Source organism: Spea bombifrons, chromosome 1 (assembly GCF_027358695.1).
Source record: "Spea bombifrons isolate aSpeBom1 chromosome 1, aSpeBom1.2.pri, whole genome shotgun sequence".
Taxonomy (NCBI): Eukaryota; Metazoa; Chordata; class Amphibia; order Anura; family Pelobatidae; genus Spea; species Spea bombifrons.
In genome coordinates this window covers 48,687,884-48,712,215 of record NC_071087.1, presented here as the reverse complement: position 1 = coordinate 48,712,215, position 24,332 = coordinate 48,687,884, and the positions used below count along the sequence as shown (strand labels likewise).

Genomic DNA, 24,332 nt, shown 5'->3' with positions numbered 1-24,332 from the left:
AAGTTCTTTCAGGAGAATAAACATGAGCCTGTGTTTGCTCAATGGGCAGGTTGTTTCACATTTTACCCCCGGCATTACTATGCATGATAAAACTACAGTTTTTATATTTTACATGGAAAAGGGATGTTTAGCTAGGCCATCATTTATTTCATCCGCCTTGATAGAGGGTGGTCAGTCTCTTAAGTTCTTTGCAGTTCTCCATGGATATTGATTCTGCTTTCATTCTTAATCGCTCATCTCTATACACTCTTGCTGCATGTGTTAAATCGGATTCTAAAAGGAAAAAGGCAAGGTAATATGTGGATTATGGCCCCAGATGATACTTTAAACAGTGAGATTTCTCGACTGATCTACACATAATGCAGGGCAAGTATAGCCATTCTTAAACCTGAAAGCCATCTGGGATGGCCCTTTACATAATGAGTTGTAAGCTGAAACTGCAACTTTCCTGCATCATGTTTTCTACCTTTTATATAAATCATATCAATTTGGTGGGAGTCCTGACAAATCTTGCAAATATTTGTTCAGGTATTTGTCACACAACACCTCTGTATGTTCAATCAAATTTAACAGGAACATACCATTTAGACACACATCAACCTTGTGTTATCCCACCATTCAATATAAAGTAGTCATTAATTTCGTAAATTTTAGTTTGTAAAAATATATTATATTTCTATACAGGAATCAGCAAAACCACTAAACCACGCATTTTATACTCACTAATGTCTTTCAAGGGTACATTTTCTGTTATCAAGAAGTCATATTGTAGCATTGATATTTGTGAAAAAGATATAACAGAGCCCCTTACTTTGCTGTCTCTCTCTCCAGCAGTTATTCCTGATATTGGCCACGTAATCCTCTTCAATATTCTTTTCTAATTTCTGTAGTGTCCTGCCACTATATTCTGATTGGAATTCCTTGCTGACATAGTAAGGAATTCTTAGATTTTCTGTTAGGCGTTTGATAGTCTGTCCCACACCCCTGTAAAGAAGAAAAAAAAATGTCAATTAAACGAAAATAACCTCTTATATATGTTTGAATGGAAATTTAAGAAAGCTATCATAGTGAATGAAAGAAACAATTCACATAAATATGCACCTTTACACTAAATTCACAATAGGAGAGGGCAGCAGTGAGCATACCATTTTAAGCCTTGTATATAGTAAAGGTTTCAATAATGAGAAATTGAACAATGCAAGTACATACAAAACTGGTAAGATAAATCCTACCAGTCTTTATGACCCTTAAGCACTCCTATCTATTGTTAATGTGTGTTTAAAAAGAAAACTGTACTTACGATCTGGGGTACAAACTGTATGGTGGGTTTGAGACCATTAACTGGCTAAGCAAGGACACGAGAATCAGTACGATTATAGGCATCAGCTGAATGAACATGGAGAAACCACCCTGTGGGAAGATTTGAAGAAGATTACACAAACCAGTCTCCGAGTCTAACCCTTCTCTCCTAAAAATGAGAGGAAAGCAGTACTTTCTGTCCAAAGGAACTCTGGCAAATAAAAAAAAAGGGGGCAACATGTCCTCTGACATCAATGTAGGTTGTGGACATTATGAAGCTCACAACATTACCTATATACTGGATGCCAGAATACAAATGGAATTGAAAACAAACAGAACCAGAGTAACAAATATTTCTACTTACTGCAGGCAAACAAAAAAAAACTCCAGCTACAAATGGACATCTTACATCGGTTTATAATCATTTAAAAATATTATATATCCATACCATGTAAAACCTGTGCAATACAGACACTCTGTGTGTTTTGTCACAGGATTTAACCTTTAGCAAAAAACACTCAAATCGCCTGAATCCAATGCATTTTAACAAGCAGTCGTAAAGTGGCATGGGATTTCTACTACCTGCAATTATCACTAAAACACTGTAACAGGCAATACAAAAGTAGTGACCAGATTCCTTCTGCTTCTATAAAACAAAAGAAAAATGCTTCAACCTTCAACATAGCCGCTTGAAACCGTTTGCATGACCAAAATCAAACATGCAAAACAATAATAATAATATATAATAGATCTACCTGACATTTGCTTAGCACAACACATAACTCATTTTATAATTGTCACAAAAGCAGCATTTGAGGCTCTGTAGTCACCCATTAGGCCAGCTGATTTCACTTACATCTCCCCTCTCATCTTCTCTGTCATGACCACTGTGATGTTGATGTTGATGATGGCTGTACCTGGTACGTCCATTGGAAAAGGTATGTACACTTGCTGTGGATGAGATAGTATATAATAATATAAAAGTATCCAATGGCAAATCTCTATTATTTTAATGCCATGACGGAGATCAGATTATTTGACTTAAAGACAAATAGTATCTATCACCATAGATTCTCAAAAAAGTTGCTTTAACCATTTTACTAAGAGAGGGGCCTGTAGGATGATAACAAAACTGTCAGTTTCCTATGCCAAAAAGTTACCTGATGGGAAGGCTCCACCAAAAAACATATTAAACAGATCTTCGGGGGTAATATCTGCTTCAAAGCCCCTGTGAAAGTCAAAGCCACCATTTCTGTGGTTGTTCTGCACCTGATCTTCACTTCCAGTTAGATCGTATTGCTTGCGTTTTTCTGGATTACTCAACACTGCATAAGCATTTCCTATTTCTGAGAAAAGAAAAACAATATTTATAGAGTTAAAGTGTGATACAAATCATGAAAACCCAATGGCATCTGATTTGCAATTTCATGGAACACAGTTTGGTTGCCTAACTCCTTTGTGTACTTAGTATCTACAATTACATCCTGGAACAAAAATAGGGAATATGGGAAAAGGGGAAACTCTGGATGAAAAGGTATATGGTAAAATGGTGGTTTTTAACCTCTTCTTTACTAAGGGTGTTTTGTGGCCAAAAACCCGAGTCATTTTCAGCATTTTTACATTTTTCTTTCACCATGATGCTCCTTTTTCATTTACTAAGGCAAATTATATTTTTCCCCCAATGACAGATAGACATTTCTTTTGACTATCTTTAGATGCATAGTCCAACATGAATAGTATGAATAATACATCATAATAATGAAAAAAAATTAAAAGTGTTTCTAATATTTAATTAACTTTAACAAGGCTGCTGACTGGTCCCAGCCTTCTCACTACCCGGCCTCTCAAATGCTCTACAAGGTTGGATGATTAATTCCCACAGAAAGACTCTTGTGGAAAGCCTTTCCAGAAGAGTGGAAGCTGTTATAGCTGCAAAGGGGGGGACTAAAGGCATAGCAATGTCTATGTGTAATTGTCAGGGGTCCCAATATATATATAATAGAATATATTCTATTAATGGACTATTCCATTCATTGCTATGAAAATAAGAACACGTTTCAACCTAGAATTTCTTGTCATGCATAACTCATTATGAAGTAATTTTCAAATTGGTCAGTGGAATGTAAGGGCATCCTTTCACCTTCACCAGTTCTAAAAAAAATAAAAAAAAAATTACATGGCTTGAAAATGTGCACAGCTATTCCTTCAGTGAATGTAACCTTCAGCTTTATGGAGTGAGGTTACAGAGGATGATTTTGATGCAGTCACAGTTTTCCTGCAGACCTAACCAGAATCTAATCCGTCACTAGAGCATGATTCGGCTTTACAAGACAACAGCGTTGGGCAAAAATGTGCTTTACACTTACTTTTAAAGGCTTCTGTCGCTCCTGGTGCATGGTTTTTATCAGGATGAAATTTGAGTGCAAGCTTTCTATAGGCCTTCTTTAAGTCTTCTTCGCTAGCATTAGCACTTACACCTAACACTTCATAATAAGTTTTACACTTCTTTATCCTGTTTAAAAAATAATAATAATAAAAAAATTTAAAGGCCAGTCACAGTATATCAGATGCAAAGTTTGCTGTAAGATTCTTACAGTAAATTGCAACATATTTTTTAAAATTAAACACAAGCTTATGCAATTCATGACGCTGCATTGCTTCTTCCACCTACAGCTAAACGAATACCAAGGGAATACAGTAGTGCAATCCAGCATTAATTGTATCTCTGGATACCCTACAGAGGATCTATGACGGAGTCCAGTATCACGCCAGCGAGTAGTAGAAGCCACCAGTTATCACATTAACGCTATGTAAACAGGCTCAATCAATGGTGGGGGGGCACAACAGGATCTTGATTAGACTATCATCATAGAATGGGCTGTGGGGATTAAATGTTCAGGTCAGCATTGTGATTCTGAATCTGTCCCCCTCTCCCCAAGTCAGACAGTCACATAGGCAAGGTTAGCTGTTCATTAAGCTTTCACCTAAACATAACTCCCTTAAAGAAAGCTGCCTTACCAAAAAGTTCTGTCTAGAAATAAAGTGTTAATCAGGTTCATCAGGCACATCGAGTGTAATATTTAAAAGCTCTCTGGTCGCTTGCATACTGCCTTGAGAAGTTACTGTTTATTATGTGTAGCCGCCAGTTTAACCTCCTTGGGTTTATAAACCCTTGGAATTAGAAATGATCTGGCTTATTACATTTTGGGACACTAGATTATATCGTGAACAGTTTTTCGATTGTGTGAAAAGTTTTTCGAGCTCTAGTTCATCAATGGTTTAGATCTGTTGACTTCCAAGTGTATTGACTAATAGCGACATTTTCGACCCCGACTTCTCTATACACCATCAAAGCATGACCTTCAACCTCTCCTACAAGAAGGGCACGCTAGTGATTTATTGAAAATCACCTTACTAATTATACTGTATCTTTTGCATAGGCCAGCTCGGAGCTTCTTGCAGGAGAAACTCAATGGCCATAGTGGCGCTACGGAGCTGTTCAAATGTAGTAATCACAGGAAAACCATTCACCAGACATACATACACTGATAATTTCTGAAAATATGTAACAAATAAGAGTAGCTTTAAAATTATACACAAATTCTGGCTCTGATGTTTAGGGCTGCAACCAACGATTATTTTCATTGATTAGTTGATTATTTTATTCAATTAAAAAAAAAAAAAATATGCAAATTTTTTGTTTATTTAAAATAATGTAATGAGCAAACAGGTTGTTAAAAACAGACAGAATAAAAAACTTAATTTACATTAACATGTCATTAACCCTTTTATCTTTATCACAATGGTATTTCTCTAATTGCCTTCTTAATTTACTGACATAATAATAAAAGCTATATTTTAAACAGTACAAGAACCCAATCACAATATATCTCAAATTAGGTTTTGATATCTAAAAAAGGTTTAGTAGTAAATATTAAATCACATGTAAACAATTTTTCCAAGTTTAATAAAAAAACTAAAAGAAAAATGCATTTCTTGTTTTTATTTCCTTTTATCTGCCAACCTGCCCCCCAGTTATTCACATATGACCCCAGGCATGCTACTCTGCCCTCCAGATATCCCTTATACTTTCCTTTATGCCACTGTGCCCCCCCGATATGCCTTACACCCCCCTTGATATGTCACTCCCCCGCATACTCCCTGGTGTCTAGTGGGGTCAGCTGGTGAACCGTCGCTGCGGGCCGGCACTTTCGCTAGAGCTTCTATGACTGAGCAGCGGAAGGTCATGTCACGCTGGTGCTCAGAAGCACCAGCGGAAGTGGAGGGCAGAAGCGGAGGACATCTGTACGCATCTCACAGACGCCCAGCGGCTGACAGAGAGGAGGATCCAGGTCCCCTGCAGAGCTGTGGAGGATCTGGATCTTAGTCTTATAGTCAAACCTCTATTTGAGGTCAGATTATAAAACGAGGAGCATTTTTCAGAGCATTTGCTCTGAAAAAACCCTCATTTTATAGTCGATTAAATCAATTCAACTAATCGGTTTTATCGAATAGTTGTTGCAGACCTACTGATGTTATTCCACACCTGTGTCCAGGGAAATACTCAAACCCAATTTTATGTCCAAAGTTTAAATTCCACTTATCTGAAATATATGAATAGGTTGAAAGGAAAAAGTCTACACTAAGGCTTGAAAACCCTCAGGAATTAGATTCTACAAACTAACTTTTGTAAGTGCTTTATATACAAGTTGGATGTACCGTAGCGCTTCCTTTGAGCCAAAGACAATGAAGTTGACACATGAAAAATGACCTAAATTCTAATGACATTTGGAGGCAAAGCAATTAGTAGTGCAATTTTGGGCACGACCACTACCAAACTCAACTTTACAGAGGAAAAACAGTCCCATGTTTATGAAAATATTAGAGTTAAAAAGAAAGAATCCTATAGGCAGTTTCAATGAATTAATGTCATAATGGTTAAAGCTGTGTAGATTACATCAGGAGAATGAAGAAATGACAAAGTGCAGCTATTAACAACCAGTTACAAAGACAATAAAAGACGGTACTTTACCTCTGTACTCCATCCATTTGATCCCCTGTGAAACTTTTCCCAGACTCTCCAAATGCGACGCCACTAGCACTGGGTTTGGTTTGTTCTGGTTCTGTTGATGTTTTTGTACTTGAAGGTTCATTTCTAGAAGCAAACTCATCTTTTTCAAGAGCCTCCAGCAATTCTGTTCAAATGTTAAAAACACAAAAAGGTAAATTATTATTGAGACTTCCAGAGAAGAAAAAGGAGAAATTGTCCACTAAAGATCTCATAACACGGTGTTCATTTCTATAAATTTTAAATCTCACATATAATACAGTACATTTATTTTTCTACTTTATGACATTTGAAGAGTGTGTACATTAGCTGTATTGTACACATTCTCATTGAAAAGTCATTGAAAATCAGAATGTTACTTATATTAAAGTCCTTAACAGAGGGATTTTTTGTTGGAATTTACTGTGGTAAATCGCCACGGGAAGAACAAGTGACCAGTGCATGTTTGCTAAATATGGCTAAATTTACACCATGGTTGACACCCTATAAATTGAGACTGACAGCAGACATCATGTGTCCCTGTCTTGAAAGTGTGCAAGGCAGGATCCTCAACAAAGAGTACATATCAAAGTGCTATGTAAGTACTTCCATAAAATAAACATCAAGTTAATGACTTACTTTTAGGAGAAGCTGCAGCAGAAAACTCAGTTGCCGAACATTTCGTGCCACTGATTAGCTGCTTGAAGCAGGCAATCAGTGGCAAGAAAATAAAAAAGGGCTTTCTGCACATGTAGGGCTCTCATTAGGCTTGTGAGTGAGAATGCTTGCCAAGCTAGCGCAGTGGTAAGTATATGATGTGTGCTGAGCCAAAGCTGGAGCTCACTGGCGGTCTATTTTTCACATGGCAGGAGTTGCGTTAATCCGAAAAATCGGGGGATTAGGGAAAGGGGCAAATACATAAAAGGATGTTCCTGTAAAATTCCTTTAAGCATTTTCAAGGGGCATGTCACAAAAATATAAAGGGACCTCTCAGCTATCATATGCATTAAAGAATATACACCGATCAGCTATAACATTATGACCACCTCCCTAATACTGTTTTGGGCCCCCTTTTGCCACCAAAACAGCCCTGACCTGTCTAGGCATCAACTCCACTAGACCTGTGCTGTGGTATCTGGCCCCAAGAAATTGGCAGCATATTCATTAAGATTAAGATTCATTAAGTCCTGTAAATTTTGAGGTGGGCATGGATCGGACTTGTTTATCCAGCACATCGCACAGATGCTCGAATGGATTGAGATCTGGGGAATTTGGAGGCCGAGTCAATATGCATTGTGGTGTTCCTCAAACCATTCCTGAACTATTCTTGCTTTGTGCATTATCCTGCTGAAAGACGCCAATGCCATCAGGGATTACTGTGTCCATGAAAGGGTGTACATCATCTGCAACAATGCTTAGGTAGGTTCCCAGCAGAACATTGCCCAAAGCATCATACTGCCTCCCCTGACCTGCCTTATTCCCATAGTGCATCCTGGTGCCATGTGTCCTCCAGTTAAGCAACGCACCCCACCCGGGCATCTTAACTTTGAAAACTAAGTGACTTGCGCCAACAACTAATTGCTACAGATAGGCAATAATCTATTGATCGTAATTCCACATGTATATGAACAAAAGCAGGCCAGTAAGCTTGTTGAAAGTCACCTCATCTGTTGAAATATTTTTTATGCTGGGCCAGATCAGTAAAAGAGGAACTTGCCACTCTTAGCTCTTCATAACATACAGTGAAGTGTACTAAAACTTCTCTGCAAATAAATCCCAATATCTAAAGGAAAATACATGTCTTTATGATTGTTGATATGCAACAGTCACAGAATTTACACGTACCGCTGTGGATCTTTGTTCTGCACCATTTAGTAATGCCGGCACGGGAACTGTTGCCTTTGCAAGCTAGAATGTTAGGACCCAATGGTTTTTTTTTTTTTTTTTTTTTTTATATAGAAGCAGTGACAACACATTCGTACACTTGCTCTTAATAAGAGTATAGAAGAGAATGAATTTAGTATACTGAATGCATCACTATAATTTTATCAATGGGACCCTTTTAAATCACGCAATTGTATAAAAATATACACTTTATGAATATTAAACAACTTTCACCACAAAGAGTTGAACATGTAAATAAATGACACTGCAGCACACCAGTGCTATTTATGTCATTGTTTATATATATATATACACATTAGGCGGACTAACAACATTCCCAACAGTTTTTATATATGTTCCATTCTTCAAGGAAGCAGAAATATCCAGTTGTCTCTTCCTTGTTGCCGCTAACCAATCACCCTAGTGAAGTTTTGCCGCCCAAAAAGTGTTTTAGATCTAAACATAACTGCGAGAGTAAGAAGACCGGTTTGGGGAGAAAAAAAAAGTTAGGATAGATACAGTGTAAATTTGCAATTGCTATAGCCCTAGTTTCAATTTGTTAATACTATGAGACAGATGTGTAAATGACTCCTGAATGAAAACAATGCATGCATACAGCACTACTGTTTGTACTTTCCTCAGGACAGAGTCCACATGTGCAATATACTCAAAGATAAATAAGCCATAACTAGTAGTAGATACTTTTGAGTTAACCTGTCATGTGCCAGAAAGCAACACTCCAAGTGGTCTGTGCATTTTCATAAAAGTATGATTGGCAGGATCTGTATGTATGTGGTCTGTCAATATGGCAGCTATAAATGGGACACTGTCTATAGACCTTACCACTTGTACAATCCATGCATTGTAACCCAGTTGCCCAGGCATGACATAACCTGCGGCCATCCTCTATGAGTAGATTTTTCTCATGTACGTTTTATGGCACAGCATAACCGATTAAAACGTAGCACAGTTATATACACTGATCAGCCATAACATTATGACCACTGACAGGTGAAGTGAATAACACTGATAATCTTGTCATCATGGCACCTGTCAGTGGGTGGGATATATTAGGCAGCAAATAAACATTTCATCCTCAAAGTTAATGTGTTAGAAACAGGAAAAACGGGCAAGCATAAGGATCTGAGCGACTTTGACAAGGGCCAAATTGTGATGACTAAACAACTGGGTCAGAGCATCTCCAAAACTGCAGCTTCTGTGGGTTGCTCCCAGTCAGCAGTGGTCAGTACCTATCAAAAGTGGTCCAAGGAAGGAAAAGCGGTGAATCGGCGTCAGGGTCATGGGTGGACAAGGCTCATAGATGCCCATGGGGGGTGAAGGCTCAAGTTGATGAAATAGTTATTACTGGTTTTGACAGAAAGGTGTCAAGTTGATGAAATAGTTATTACTGGTTTTGACAGAAAGGTGTCTGAACACACAGTGCATTGCAGTATTATGTGTATGGGTCTGCGTAGCCACAGACCAGTCAGGCTGCGAATGCTGACCCCTGTCCACTGTTCAAAGCACCTACAATGAGCACGTGAGCATAAGAACTGGGCCACTGGGCAATGGAAGAAGGCGGCCTGGTCTAATGAATCACTCATCGTTTACCTGGAGAACACATAGCACCAAGATGCATCCATGGAGGCCCCACCTCGCAATTTACAAGATCTACTGCTAATGTCTTGGTGTGAGATACCACAGGACATCTTCAGAGGACACCAAGTGGAGTCCACGCCTCGACGGGTCAGGGATGTTTTGGCGGCAAAAGGAAGACCTATGTTAGGCAGGTGGTCATAATGTTATGGCTGATCGGTGTATATTACCAGTATTATCACTGTGCTCTACCAATGGAATACAGTCAATGGCGCAATCTACGTACTATATTTTTCTTCTTTATTATTATTATTATTTTCTTTTATTTATATAGCGCCAACAGTTTACGCAGCGCTTAATACAATACATAAATTCAAGGGATATGACAAGACAAGAATTGACAGACTTAGACAAACCGATACATTTGGTGGAGAGAGCCCTGCTCGCAAGCTTACAATCTAAATAGGTTTAAATAGGAATTTTTAATGCTGGATAAATATTGACACAAGCCGTATTCCTGTGATGCCTACGGAATTAAACTGACTTTCATGGAGTTGACAGATGCACTGGTGGTGTGAAAATATCCCTAAACCAGCATTGTCATCACAAACCTGAAACTAAGGCCAGTCTAAATGTTAATGTTTCACCAGACGTTAAATGATTATTGTGCCTCTCTTCCACAATATCATCGTTGAAATTCCTTGTGTTCAGCATGGTTGAGTTTGATGCAGATTGCCCCTCGAAGAGTAGGAAACATATAACTGTATTTGTAGACCAGCATGAGATAATTCAGGTGTATGTGCCTTTAGCTATACAATTGTTACATATGATATGTCCCTTGGATATTGAATGCCTAAAATCTGCATGAAACAGACATACACTAGTAGATGGCAGGTCATCTTTCATTGTGTGACTAGTACAGCCGTAGTGCTATCGGACCACGCTCTACCAAGGCTTAGAATGACCTTTGATTCTTCTGGAATACGGTACATCGATGATGCTCTAACATTCAAGTAATCTTTAATTGCGTGACTAGTGCAGCAGTAGTGCTATCGGAAGACACTTTTGCCAAGGCTTAGAATGACCTCCGATCTTCTAGAACATGGAACATTGATGATGCTCTTACATCCAAGCTGGAGTTTGACAGAGAAGCAAGATGGCTGCTCCCAATACTTACTCTTAGAATTTTAGTGAGATAATCCTTAATATACACATGAAATTTGCGTCAAGAAATCAAATGGTCGTATACTGTTATAATTTAGGGGGACCATAAACAGATTTTTTTTAATTACATTCTAGAAAACGTTGTCATTGCTGTAACCATATCTGTAACACAAAATTAGGCCCAGTGTCTCCTCCACACAGAGTGACATCTGTCACATCATCAATTTACATGCCTGTCCTGTGTGGGTAACAAGGGTGCAAATATTACGCCCGCACGAATAAAGCAGCCAGTCAGACACATATGACATCCTGTCATACGGTGTGTACATGTAAATAGAACGCCTCTCACCTCGGGCCTCTTTGTTCGGGTATAATTTATCGGCTTTCTGCAGAAATCTTCGGGCTCTCTGCTTATCCCCGGCATCCAACGCCACCCTCCCGATCTTTATACACCGCAGGGCCTCGTCCCTATTGCTTTCCATGGTCCCGGGGCTCCTCTCCTCCTCCAGCCCCGGCAGTGTAGTGGCTGACAGGGAAAGGGGAGGGGAGGAGGAGTAAAGATGAGCTGAGCTCCTCCTCTCACACGGACATTATAACGCGGCCATCTTGCTACACCTCTACAACGGCCACGCTACATCCGGGAACCTCGGGCGACCTCCAGTAACCTCTGCAGAGGCGGGCATTACACGGTTATGGTGAAATGATTTATACGATACGTAGTAAACCAGAGATACGCGCGTGAAATAAATATCAGGCGACCGCTCATTATGGCTTTGTTCCCACATGTGCCACGATTTCCAAGGTCTGAGGCAGCCTGAGGAGTAAAATATGTCGCGGGCGTTTGCAGCAAATGTTACGAAGGGTGTACTCATTCTCCTGGGGGGTTGCAGATTAACCTTAGAGGCAGTATGGTAGCCGCCAAATCTCTTTACATTTTTATGGTGTCCCCCTTGCAAGTGATACAGTCTATATGCATTTGCCCACTTTCACACCTCTCAGGTAACAGGCAACTGATTGTTGGGCTCTAACATCCACCCATGCACAGGTTCCTTCAAGCATAAAAACCCTTGGACTACAGAGGGTGGTGTTCTGCAGCTTCTCCTTAAGTTCTCATGTTAAGACGAACGTGAACGAATGTACGATGCTGCCAGCAAGCTCCTACCTTAGTGGATAAACGCCATTAGAAAAAGGACAACTTGAGTAACTGCCTACAAGTCTGCCCTTCATAAACCCACCTACTGCTATCCTTCAAACTGAAAACCTGCCCATAAAATGAACCAATCTGCCAGTCCATGACCTTGCTGAAAAGCAGCATTAAATATTTTCTAAATTTGAAGTAATCCCATAATGTGCACCACCCTCCGGAATACAAAGCTCTTCCGCACGGCTTTTAAGCACAATTAAACTTGACCTTCGCTTACGTAATTACTTAATTTAAATCAGCCCATTTCTTCCAGGGGCCATAAGGCCTACAGAAGAGTATTTGTTCCATACTACTTTCGCAATATAACAAGCAGCTTGATGAGGCATTCTCCTTAAACAGGCATTGGCCCACTATAACTTACATCTGTTAGTATAAAAATTCTTTATGTACTGAGCAACACATTGTTTTGTAGTGTCATATCTCTGCACATAACTACTTTATAGTATGGAACTGACCATCCATGCAGATTTATACTACTAAATGCCAAGCAAACCAAGTAGCTTTGTTAATACCAATATACTTAGATTGGACATAACCATTCAGTACCCAATTTGCCTCAACGGTATTGTGTAATGAACCACAATTGTGTTTATCTGTATGGTGATTGTACCATAGTTAAGATCCACTTCAAACATTTTGTAGCCATGAGATGGTAGTTCAGTGGCACTAGCTGCTCACTTAAGATGTAAGGGAGAATGTTAATCTTCCTTCACTTGTGCATCAAAAGAAACTCTAGTTAAAGTCTTGTTTTAAAATAAAGTGGGACATACATTGGGCTTCTATAGGGAATTTAATTTCCACGTATGTTTAGTGCAATATAATTATGGAATTGACAAAGAGGAATAGAAGTACCCTTATTGGCAGACTGGCAGTCTAGGCGACGCTGTTGGTGAATTTTAACCAAAACCCTAGACTTGGGACATATGTTCAATGTCAGGAGCAGAATCACTGCCAAGGAGAAGATTCAAGTTTTGCTTATAATGAACTTGGCAGAAAGGCATAGAGCAACCTATTATACAACCCATAAATGAACAGTTTAGGTTACACATTTATTGAGGAAAACAAGGAGATACCCGCATAGTTACTTTCATTGAATCTATACAAAAAAATGCTTCAAAATATATAAAAAATATTAAAAGCCACAGAACACCCCTCCCCCAACTGAGCCATTGTAGATTTTGCTTCTTTGAAGCCAAGGAGCTTAAAATTTAGATTCCAGTCCTGTTGCTTGGTTGCATAAACAACTCAGTTGTGTCAGCAAAGTAAGTTGCTCAAAAAAGAAGATGTCCATGACCAAGCTTCAAGTGGGTTCTTGTGAACTAAACAGTCTTCTGCTGACCTTTCTTTCCAATAAGGGACTTGTGAATATGTGGAATGACACCTACAATGAAAAACGGTTTGTATAAGTAACGAGCAGCAAACATGACTTTCAAACATCACTGAATATGCACAATCAGCAGCCATCAGGTAGCACTTACCTCCACCAGCAATAGTTGCTTTTATAAGGGCATCCAACTCTTCATCTCCTCTGATGGCCAGTTGCAAGTGACGTGGAGTGATACGCTTCACCTTAAGATCTTTGGAAGCATTTCCCGCTAACTCAAGAACCTGAAATGGATAGAAAGGGTCATTAAAAAAAATAAATAAAAGCCAAATCTTACCAGGTGGTCAATTTATGCCTCAGGAAAGTCATTACTTTTTATATAACCCCCAAACATTTTAAGTCAGCTTCATTTTGCCAAGTAAACGCCATTTGCTATAGTCACAGCCAGCATGAGGTAGATGCCTGTGGCAGAGAATTGTGATAAAGCTGTTTCTTTTAGCAGCCATATCTGACTAAAACTAGCCGAGATAGACCACCTAGCAAAGATTATATAATAAATCCATGTATTGTGATACAAAGTCCTTCAACAGCAGGTTATCCTTTAGGGTGGCGTTTAAGGCAGGCCTGGAAAAATTCTAAGAACATCACACAGACACAAGAAAACCCGTCCTACCTCTGCAGTAAGATATTCCAAGATGGCAGCTGTATACACAGCAGCTGTGCCTCCCACACGCCCATGACTTGTAGTCCTGTTCTTCAGAAGTCGATGGATACGACCCACTGGAAACTAAATGAAAACCAAACATTTTAAAATAAACTACTGCGGCATATATAATACACACACACACACACACATCTATATATAAATAATTTAAGCTACCTACTGGTCCAGCATTAGATCCTATAAACATGAAGCATCAACTTAATATTTAAAGGAAAATCTTATGTACATTTCAGCAGATAGCCCATTTCAAGTTCACCTCAATGCATCTAATTAACTGCATGTTAATGGAGACATCTGCCTCATTTTCCTCCCCACCTACCAAGATGAAAAGCAGGAAGCATAATTAAGCAAACTTCCCACAAATAAGCTCCCACTGAAGTGACAAGGAGCCAATGTATTGGTTGTTGAGTTTTACACGATTATCCTAATTAAATTGTTACACAAATTCAGCAACTTTGTACATTGCAGCACATCCAACTCCCCCCCCCCCCACCAACCTGTAATCCAGCTCTGGATGAGCGGGTGATAGAGGTCGCCTTGGCTTTTCCAGTGTCTTTTCCAGCTTTTCCTCCAGCCTACAATCAGAACACCAATATCCCAGTTAATAGAAGCAGAGGACTAACCCCTTAATCAGGGAACGTTACAAAGCCTTGCCCCCGACCTCCACACAAACAGATGCCTAATGTGATTGGTGGGTTGCTATGGCGCTACAAGGCTTTAAATACACAAACCCTTTTATATGTAAAACATACATCCTAACAAATAATAATAAAAAAAATGCATTATAGCTCGCGGTTTTCAGATGTATGCAACTTGATAAAAAAAAAAAACAAAACAAAAAAAAAACACAGATTTAACACGGATTCGAAACCAATTCTATCACAAAAACAGAAAACGTAGACTTTATCTCCAAGGCAGTGAAGCGATCTACAGGGAGCCAAAACTACTACAACCACACAAAGGGTGAACTGGTTCAGTGTCTTAGATAGCGCCAGCAGTTAAGGCAGCGCTGTACAACAAGCTACGCGTCCAATAACAAAACAATAAGCGAAAAGAAGGGTAGTAGTTTTATTGCGTATTGCTAAGCCAGGAGTTTAAGATCATGCAATTCAGAAATCGAAGATTGGGTAGCTTTACTCGACTCGGTCACCGAAACAATACACCAACTAGCAGAAAGACTTATGTAAAAGCATGTAAAGTGCCAAGAAGAGACCTCGTTTGGCTTGCAGTTAATGGTACAGTCAATAATTTTTCAGCGCAAGTAGAACGAAGCACTGGAAAAAGTCCTCTTACCATGATCCGGTACGGCTCTCACAACAATCGTACAGCCGAGTCTATGCGCCAAACTACAGAAATCAAAAGTGGGAACTCTCGCGCGCGCCCAGTCACATCTTATAGAGTGCAGGTTACATCCGGGTTCTCGCACTCGGAATCAGACCAATAGCGAACTGCGTCTCCGCCTATGTTGTAGCTGTATGGCGAAAAATGGAGTGACGACAGTCTGGGCGGGGTGTCGCGGCGTTGTTAGTGGAATGGAAGCCGTTTGGGCGCGAAAGTTGAATAATGAGAGTTGGTTTCGTTGTGTGGTATTTATTTTAATTAACATGTCGGTTTTATCATAAAGTAAGTAGAGCGTTATAGATGATCAGGTATAATACGTTGCAAAAGGTGCATGGTATGTTAGGAGTGTGAGTCCTTTTTTACCGGTATTTATTTGATGAACTTATTTGTATTTCTGGTACTAGGATATAGCTGTTATTTTTAGTCACTTAAAACGAATATTTATAAAATATAATGTACAGAAACATCATCAGTACAAACATTCATAATATCAGGGATATAAGTACCGTGATGCAGCCCAGGGCTATTCACATACGGTACAACCTCACATTTATGGAAAGCTCAGAATTAGTGTTTCTGTTTTCTAGGACACCTAGAATTTTTAAATATTGCTCGCCAGCCCAGATACAATGCTGTCCCACATACTGAAGGACATCATTTTATCTGTGCTGGTCAGCAATATGTAAAATTGATTTGTCCTGGAAACCATGGCCGATGTGGTCACCCTAGTCAAAATATGGTAATGGTAGTGTGCAATTACTATTTCACACATAACGTACAATGGTTGGTGCATTGGAAACTGACCTTGAGAAATAACGTGGTGTGGGTTGAGAGTGGGGCTAGTCCTCTTCCTCTAGACTGTCCATAAGAGAGTAGTCGCTCGGGAACCTGTGGATGAGCCTGCAGCAGTCATGGACTGTGACCTGCTCATTCCGCAACACCAGGTGGTTCCTGGCAAACCATAAAGCCTCAAGCATCATCAGTGGAGCGCTCGGTATGTGTTCCTAGCCCGGCCCTGCATGTCCTTTTAAAATGAAAAGTAAAATAAGACCACAACTCTCTGTTTAGTGAATAATCCCTATTGATGTACAATACCCATAATCCTTGCTACTCACTGCGTCATATGATTCTGTATGACTGTAAAATCACAGTGTCCCACAAGCAACACTGGAACCCCCATTGTATTCAATAGTGATCACTTCATAGTTGTGTTATATGTAGAACTGGTATTAATATAGCCTTAAAACACATCTGAGGTTTAACACATCTCATTCTTTTAACGCCTTAATGACAAAGCCCGTACATGTACGGGCTCAAAATGCATTGTTTTCAATGGGTTTAGGGACCGCCCATTGTCCTTGAGAGGGTTAAATTTGTGTTATAGAGACCAGGCAAGCACTTCATGCAGCAGAATCTTAATGTTGATGGGCTTCGTAAAAAAAAAAAAGCAAAGTGAGTTTAAGCTTAAACTCTCCTGTCAACTCTCCCCTTAGTGAATAAAGCATAACGTAATTTGCATATTAGTATTATAGCTTCTTACATATTGTATACTATGCTGTAAATTCATTTGAGCAGGGTTCTTCTAACATGTTGTCCCCAGTGCTGGCAGCACTCATACAGGCCCAGACCATGACACTCCCACCACAATGCTTGACTGTAGGCAAGACACAATTGTCTTTGTAATCCTCACCTGGTTGCCGGCACATACGCTTGACACCATCTGAACCAAATATGTTTATCTTGGTCTCGTCGGACCACAGGACATGGTTCCAGTAATCCATATCCTCAATCTGCTTGTTTTCAGCAAACTGAAGGCTTTCTTGTGCATCATCTTTAGAAGAGGCTTCCTTCTGGGACGACAGCCATGCACACCAATTTGATGCAGTGTGCGGCGTATGGTCTGAGCACTGACAGGCTGACCCCCCCCCTGCAGCAATGCTGGCAGCACTTATACGTCTATTTCCTTGCCATCCCAGGTGACACTACAGATAGACTCCTCCTCCGAGATAGGGCAGGACTCCAAAATATTTAAATGCCCCTCCCCTCCTTATATCCCCAGTTTTTTCTCCTGCCCTACATCAGGTATGGAGAACTCGTCTCCCATTTGTTGTTTTTCTTCGGCTCTAGGTATAGCCGGTTCCCTGGGCTAAGCCCCCCTTATCGGGGGATGCCTTTGGAACTATAGCTGGATGGCTGGTGCCGGCGTTGCCCGCGCGCACTTACCTCTCTGAGCTGCTGTTGCAACTCTATCCTCTCCACTTCTGCTCCTCCTCGTGTGCAGTTGGTAGGAGTTCCGTTCAGCGTGGATGTGTTCCATTAAATTCCAGTTAGGAGCATTACGCACTTCCGGAAGTGCGTTTCAAGCCTCGTTTTCGGACGATTTTGGTCAAATTGTCACTGTTGCAGCTTACAGCCTGATTACTAGTTATTTAGCTGATGAGTCAGTAGCTACTTTGCTTTTTTGGTTTCTGCTGCTTGCTGTTTGGGTTTTCCTGGGTGCTGTTGCATCTGCAGTTATTATTATGATAATTCTGAGCCCCCCTCTCTGTTGAGGACAAGCCTAAAAAGGCTTTAATTAAATCCAAACATGCACAGTGCTCGGGCTGTCCCAAAGCCTTGCAAGATTCCAGGAAGAAGCTTTGTACCGCTTGCCTAAAATTGGTTGCAGATTCTGAGGCGGCTGGAAAAAGAGAGTTTTTGACCTGGGTTAAAGAGGAGATGCAGTCCACCTTATCTGCCTTTCGTCAAGCTATCCCTGCACCTTCCTATCCTCACCTTCCGACAGTACAAGATCCCTCTCTCCTGAGTCGTCAGCCTCAGTTCTCGGACTCAGAATTTGATGATCCTGAGGTGGAGGAGTTTTCATCTGCAGAAGGGGAGATCCCGAAAGACAGTTCCTTTCTTTGCCTGGTGGAAGAGATTGAGACTTTTATCTCTGCAGAAGGTTTGCTATGCATCTGGAAGAAACTGCTACCCAGAAGAGTGATCTCTTCTTTGCCAGTTTCTCCAAGCATTCAGCCTCATTTCATGTTCACCCTGATACTATTAAGCAGGAATAGCAGCACCCGGAGAGAAGGATTAACCTGTCTAGTCATGTTAAGCGTTTATTCCCCTTTGATGATGACTTTACCCAGTTTTGAGCTACTGCATTGGTGGACACCGCGGTTATGAGGGTCTCCAGAAAAACCACAATACCACTACAAGATGGTTTGCATTGACCTCATTGAGAAGAAAGCTGAAGCAGCCGTCAAGAAGTATTTTGAGGCCTCTGCTTCTATTTTCAAGCCAGTTATCGCATCTACTTCAGTATCCAGATCGGTTATGATTTGGCTTCACAGATTGAGGAGGATGTTGCCGCCAAGACCTCTAGAGATGTTATCCATAAGATTATCACTGCTGTTAAATTGGCTGTGGACTTTTTCTGCGATGCTTCTATTGAGACCATCAGAATGACAGCTAGGGCTTCTGCACTCTCAGTTGCGGCTAGATGAGCCTTGTGGCTGAAAGCCTGGGCTGCGGATAATGCCTCAAAGAATAGACTGCTTAATATCCCCTTTAAGGGTAAAACTCTGTTTGGTGAAGAGCTGGAGTCCCTTTTAGAGAAGACAACAGGGGATAAACATTGGATGCCACGGTGAAGATCTGCTTCCAAAAGAGGGCCGCAGTCCTTTTCAGCCATACTTTCAGAGACTCTTGGTTCTCCATCACTCGAGACCCCTGGGTAAGAACCATTATATCTCAGGGTTACCGGCTTCAATTTCTTATCAGACCTCCAGAGTGTTTTTTGGTCTCCCTCCTTCCTCAGAATCAGGTGAAGCAGACTTTCCTGTTGTCCACCATACAGCAGTTTGCTGATCTACAAGCCCTGTTTCCGGTCCCTCAGCTGGAGCAAGGTCGAGGATCTATTCTCCTGTCTTCCTAGTACCCAAAGCAACGGGAGGTTTTCGTTTCCTGAACACCTCAGGTACGTCCAGTTCAAGGTGGAAACCATAAGATCCACTCTAGTTACCTTATGTCTCCATGACTTCATGGTCTCTATACACCTCAAGGATCCTTATCTGCATGTTCCTGTCCATCCGGCTCATCAGCAGTTTCTGCACATTGCTGTTCCTCGGGGTTCAAGTATCCAGCATTTCCAGGCCCTTCCGTTTGGTCTTTCGGCGGCCCCCAGAGTGTTCACAAAACTCCTGGCAGGAGTGGCGGCTCATTTCAGACTTCAAGGAAATTCAGTCATCCCTTACCTGGACAACTGGCTTATCCATGCCCATTTAGCTTAGTTTCTTCAATCTCACCTTACCAGAGTGGTCAGCACCTGGATTCTGGTCAACCTTAGTGTCAGAAGCCCTCTGAGGCTTCCTGCTCCGAATACAGAGACCGTCCAACCTGGAGGTTGAGGGTAAGGACCTGAGGGCTCAGGGTTTTTCTGATACAGTGCCCAAAACTCTTCCTCGCAGTAGGAAGAAGGTTACCTCCTTCAGATATATTAAAATCTGGAAGAAGTTTTGCGGTTGGCTTTTCCCTTCCACCTGTTCCCCAGGATCGATTCTATAGTTTTTGCAGGAGGGGTTTGACCTTGGTCTACAACCTTCTACTATCAAGGTCCAGATTTCTGCTATTAGTGCCTTACTGGGTGTTGATCCTGTCTCTCTTCCAGTCCTCAGACGGTTTTCTAGAGCCATCATTCGTGTGAACATTTCCAAGTGCTCCATTGCTACATAGATTGTGTCGGCCATCAGCCTGGCATACTCTGCAGCTGGCCAGTCTTCACCTACGGGGATCCGAGCTCACTCTACTCGAGCAGTCTCTACTTCATGGGCGGAACAGTGTCTAATTTCTCCTGAACATATTTGTAAGGACTCACTTTTCAATCAGAAGGTCCTTGAGGCTATGTTTTCCTCTGAATGATTTCACACCTTTCGTCTTGGGTATATCTATCTGTAGTGTCACCTGTGATTGCAGGGAAATAGTAAGTTCTACTTACCGAGAGCTTCTTTTGCCTGCTGATCCCTGGTGACACGTTTTTTCCATCCCTTCCTTTTCAATACATTTTTTGCATCAGATTTGTTTTCCTGGTGGTTTTGGTTATTCACTGGGGATATCAGGAGGGGAGGGGCTTTTAAATGTTTTGAAGTCCTGCCCTATACCAGGTACAGAGGAGGAGTCTATCTGTAGTGTCACCAGGGACCGTCAGGGAAAAGAAGCTCTCGGTAAGTAGAACTGTTTCCCAAAGAACCTCTGGATATGATGCTGAGCACGTGCACTCAACTTCTTTGGTTGACCCTAGTGAGGCCTGTTCTGAGTGAAACCTGTCCTATGAAACCGGTGTATGGTCTTGCCCACCGTGCTAACGCTCAGTTTCAGGGTCTTGGCAATCTTCTTATAGCCTAGGCCATCTTTATGTAGAGCAACAATTCTTTTTTTTCACGTCCTCATAGAGTTCTTTGCCATGAGGTGCCATGTTGAACTTCCAGTGACCAGTATGAAAGAGTGTGAGTGTGACAGCACCAAATTTAACACACCTGCTCCCCATTCACACCTGAGACCGTGTAATACATGACACCGGGGAGGGGAAATGGCTAAATGGGCCCAATTTGAACATTTCCACTTAGGGGTGTGCTTACTTTTGTTGCCAAGGTTTAGACATTAATGGATGTGGGTTGAGTTATTTTGAGCGGACAGCAAATTTTACACTGTTATACAGGCTGTACACTCACTACTTTACATTGTAGCAGAGTGTAATTTCTTCAGTGTTGTCACATGAAAAGATAATAAATATTTACAAAAATGTGAGGGGTGTACTCACTTTTGTGAGATACAGTGTATATCACATTTTGTTTATACTCTTACTAAACTATTACTACTCCCACTTCGAATACCCATTACTACTTCTACTGTATAAGCTTATCGTAAAGAAAGGTAAGATAACATTATACAGTTGCCTTTTTAGTAATTGCTTTCTTCTCTATTGCATGGTTTTTTTTGGTATTTGGAGAAAAATATTTTTTTCTCTTAAACATTATTGAGGAATGTAAGAGAATGAACAAAAATAGAAAAGGAGAGTGAAAGAGAGGGAAATAGAAGATGGGTGTGGATGTGATGAACATGAGGTGTGGATAGTTGGGTGTGATGACTAGAAGAAAAGGCAAGTGAAGAAATGGAGCTATGGAAAAGGAGACAGGGACATAAGCATTTGACAAAGAAGGTAGGGAGACATTGAGAGAGTGTGATTGCTTCCTAAGCTTTTTAAGTTTTTTTTTTAGCCAGCATTTTTTGGGGTGGTGTCAGGGGCTGGGTCCATACAGAGGACTGTAATGACCCAGAGTGCCCATTGATGGAATTCAGAAGTTATTGCACAGCAGCGGAGTTGGACAGGGCCTGGTGCAGGGTGACTGCACTCTCCAGCGTGTTGAGCACCTAGGGTTGTGTGGCCACATACCAGGGCCCTGACAGGCAGCGGATGTTGTCCAGAACAAAGCAAAGTGATATCCTGCAGGCAGCCTGGAGCAGGCATGACATATAGCTCAACAGAGAAATGTGCAGGGTGGTGCAGGCTGGGAGTAGGGAAGCTAAGCAGAGTAATAGCAGAGGGTAAAGAGAAACATAACAAGCAAGGGGGACAGAGCAAGGAACAGGGAGACAAGACATACATGGTACAGTACACAACAAAGGACAGGGAAACAAGGCAAGGAACACAAGGGATGGATTGAGGAGCCGAGATCCTCAGATGATTTGCCCTGGGCAAAGGCACATCAAAGACTGACACGCATAAATACAGGCCTAGGACTATATGATAACAATTGGAGATTTAGTCGCATTTTATGGCCATAGTATGCTTAGCCCACCACTACACCAAAGTACTTCAATATTCGGTGGGTCCTAGCACTAAACCCTGTCTACTGAATTACTAAAAAGCTGAAACTAAACATTGAATCTAAACACAGAACCAAGGACATACCTTTAGACTGCTGACAGAGACAAACATAACAAACGGGTGGGGCACACCTTATAAAGAAAACAGAAGCGGAAGCTAAGAGCAGGACTGGAATCAAAGAATCAGAAGTACAGGACAGAGCATAAGGAAATCCAGGAATGGATTACAGCCAAGGGGGAACTGTAGCGAGACAGGGGAACTAGAAAGAAGCAGCTCCGCAGCCTGAATGGGGCCTGACAGTTGGGGCTTCCAGGAAAGTTTTAATTCCGCTGCATTTTAATGCAGTGATTTTAAAGCAGCCTGTACATGCATTGAATTTGGTGTCCCTTATATGTACAGGCTTTGTGGTGTAAAGAGCAAGTTATAATCTTTGCGTTTCCTATTACCGTATTTGCTCGATTATAAGATGAGGTTTTTTCAGAGCAAATGCTCTGAAAAATACCCCTCGTCTTATAATTGGGGTCGTTTTATAATCAGACCTCAAATAGGTCTGACTATGAGACGACTAAGATCCAGATCCCCCGCAGCTGCAGGGGACCTGGATCCTCCTGTCCCCCCCTCCCGCCCCACTTACCGGTACTTCTGAGTCCCCGGTGTGTAGCTGGGGCAGCGTGTAGATGTCTGCGCGGTTCGCGTAGACAACTTCCGCTGCAGCAGGAAGGAGGTGTGGCTAGCAGCGGGGGTTGTCTGCGTCCATCGCGCAGACCTTCACTGACTGTCAGAGATCAGAGTTCCCGGTGCCGCACCCTTGCGGGGAACTCTGATCTCTGACAGTCGGGAAAGGTCTGCGCGATGGACGCGCAGACACTGCTAGCTACGCCTCCTTCCGGCTGCAGCTTAAGTGCGTGGGATCTACACGCTGCCCCGCCTACATGACAGGGAAGTCAAAAGCACCGATAAGTTGGGGGTGGTGTTAAATGGGGGGCATATAGGGAGGTTTAAGGCATTCAGGAGGCAGACTGGCGTATAGAGGGTTAAAAAGGCATTTCTGGAGGCAGAGTGTTCTATGAAATGCCTTTTAACCCCCTTAATGCCACTCTGCCTCCAGAAATGCCTTTTTAACCCTCTATACGCCAGTCTGCCTCCTGAATGCCTTAAACCTCCCTATATGCCACTCTTCCCCATAATATGTCTTTTAACCCATTAAATGCCAGAGTGGCATATAGGGGTATAAGGCATTTCTGGAGGCAGAGTGGCACATAGGGGGTCAAAAGGCATATCATGGGGCACAGTGGCATATAGGGTTAAAAGGCATATCATGGGGCACAGTGGCATATAGGGGGTATAAGGCATTTCTGGGGCAGATGTGCATAACTGGGGGGCAGGTTGGAAAATAGAAGGAAATAAAACCAAAATATTTTTTCAATCATAGCTTTTATGAAAAAAAAAAATAGTTTAGATGAATTAACATTTACTGACAAAACTTTTTTCCTATAGGGTCGTCTCATATTCAGGCTTTTTCTTTTTTTCCTAAATTAATATTCAGATTTGGGGGGTCATCTTATAATCAGGGTCGTCTTATAATCGAGCAAATACGGTACATGGGAATAGATAGAATCTTAACTCCTCACCGTCCATGTGTGCTGGATAAAGATGACATCAGTGCTCGGCAGATGTATGAGATAGAACCTTATGTGATGGGATTGGGAGTACATCAGTACACTAAAAAAAGTCATCAGACATGGGACGTCTGAATCCGCAATTTTGCGCCGCTAATCTTTTTTAATAAAATATGCAGATTGAAAAAGAGTAAATGACACACAGCCTTTACTTTTCCTCTCGCTGATTTCTGGGCCTAGAAAGTTTTGTCCTCTGAAG

General features: G+C 41.4%; 2 protein-coding genes across 2 annotated transcripts; both read right to left on the bottom strand.

Annotated features, from left to right (window-relative positions):
- Positions 1–3: 3 nt before the first annotated feature.
- On the bottom strand, positions 4–11,537 carry DNAJB14 (DnaJ heat shock protein family (Hsp40) member B14). The gene is made up of 8 exons (XM_053461549.1): positions 11,340–11,537; positions 6,332–6,494; positions 3,666–3,811; positions 2,460–2,645; positions 2,156–2,250; positions 1,301–1,410; positions 812–984; positions 4–273 (listed from the first exon to the last, which is right to left on the bottom strand). The coding sequence occupies exons 1-8, from the start codon at positions 11,470–11,472 to the stop codon at positions 149–151; spliced, it is 1,131 nt and encodes a 376-aa protein (XP_053317524.1). The 5' UTR covers positions 11,473–11,537; the 3' UTR covers positions 4–148.
- A 1,692-nt stretch (positions 11,538–13,229) lies between these two features.
- Positions 13,230–15,650, bottom strand: LOC128486866 (histone H2A.Z-like). Its single transcript, XM_053461560.1, has 5 exons — positions 15,536–15,650; positions 14,740–14,817; positions 14,192–14,305; positions 13,673–13,802; positions 13,230–13,575 (listed from the first exon to the last, which is right to left on the bottom strand). Exons 1-5 carry the CDS (start codon positions 15,536–15,538, stop codon positions 13,514–13,516), a joined length of 387 nt encoding a protein of 128 aa, XP_053317535.1. The 5' UTR covers positions 15,539–15,650; the 3' UTR covers positions 13,230–13,513.
- Between the last annotated feature and the right edge of the window lie 8,682 nt (positions 15,651–24,332).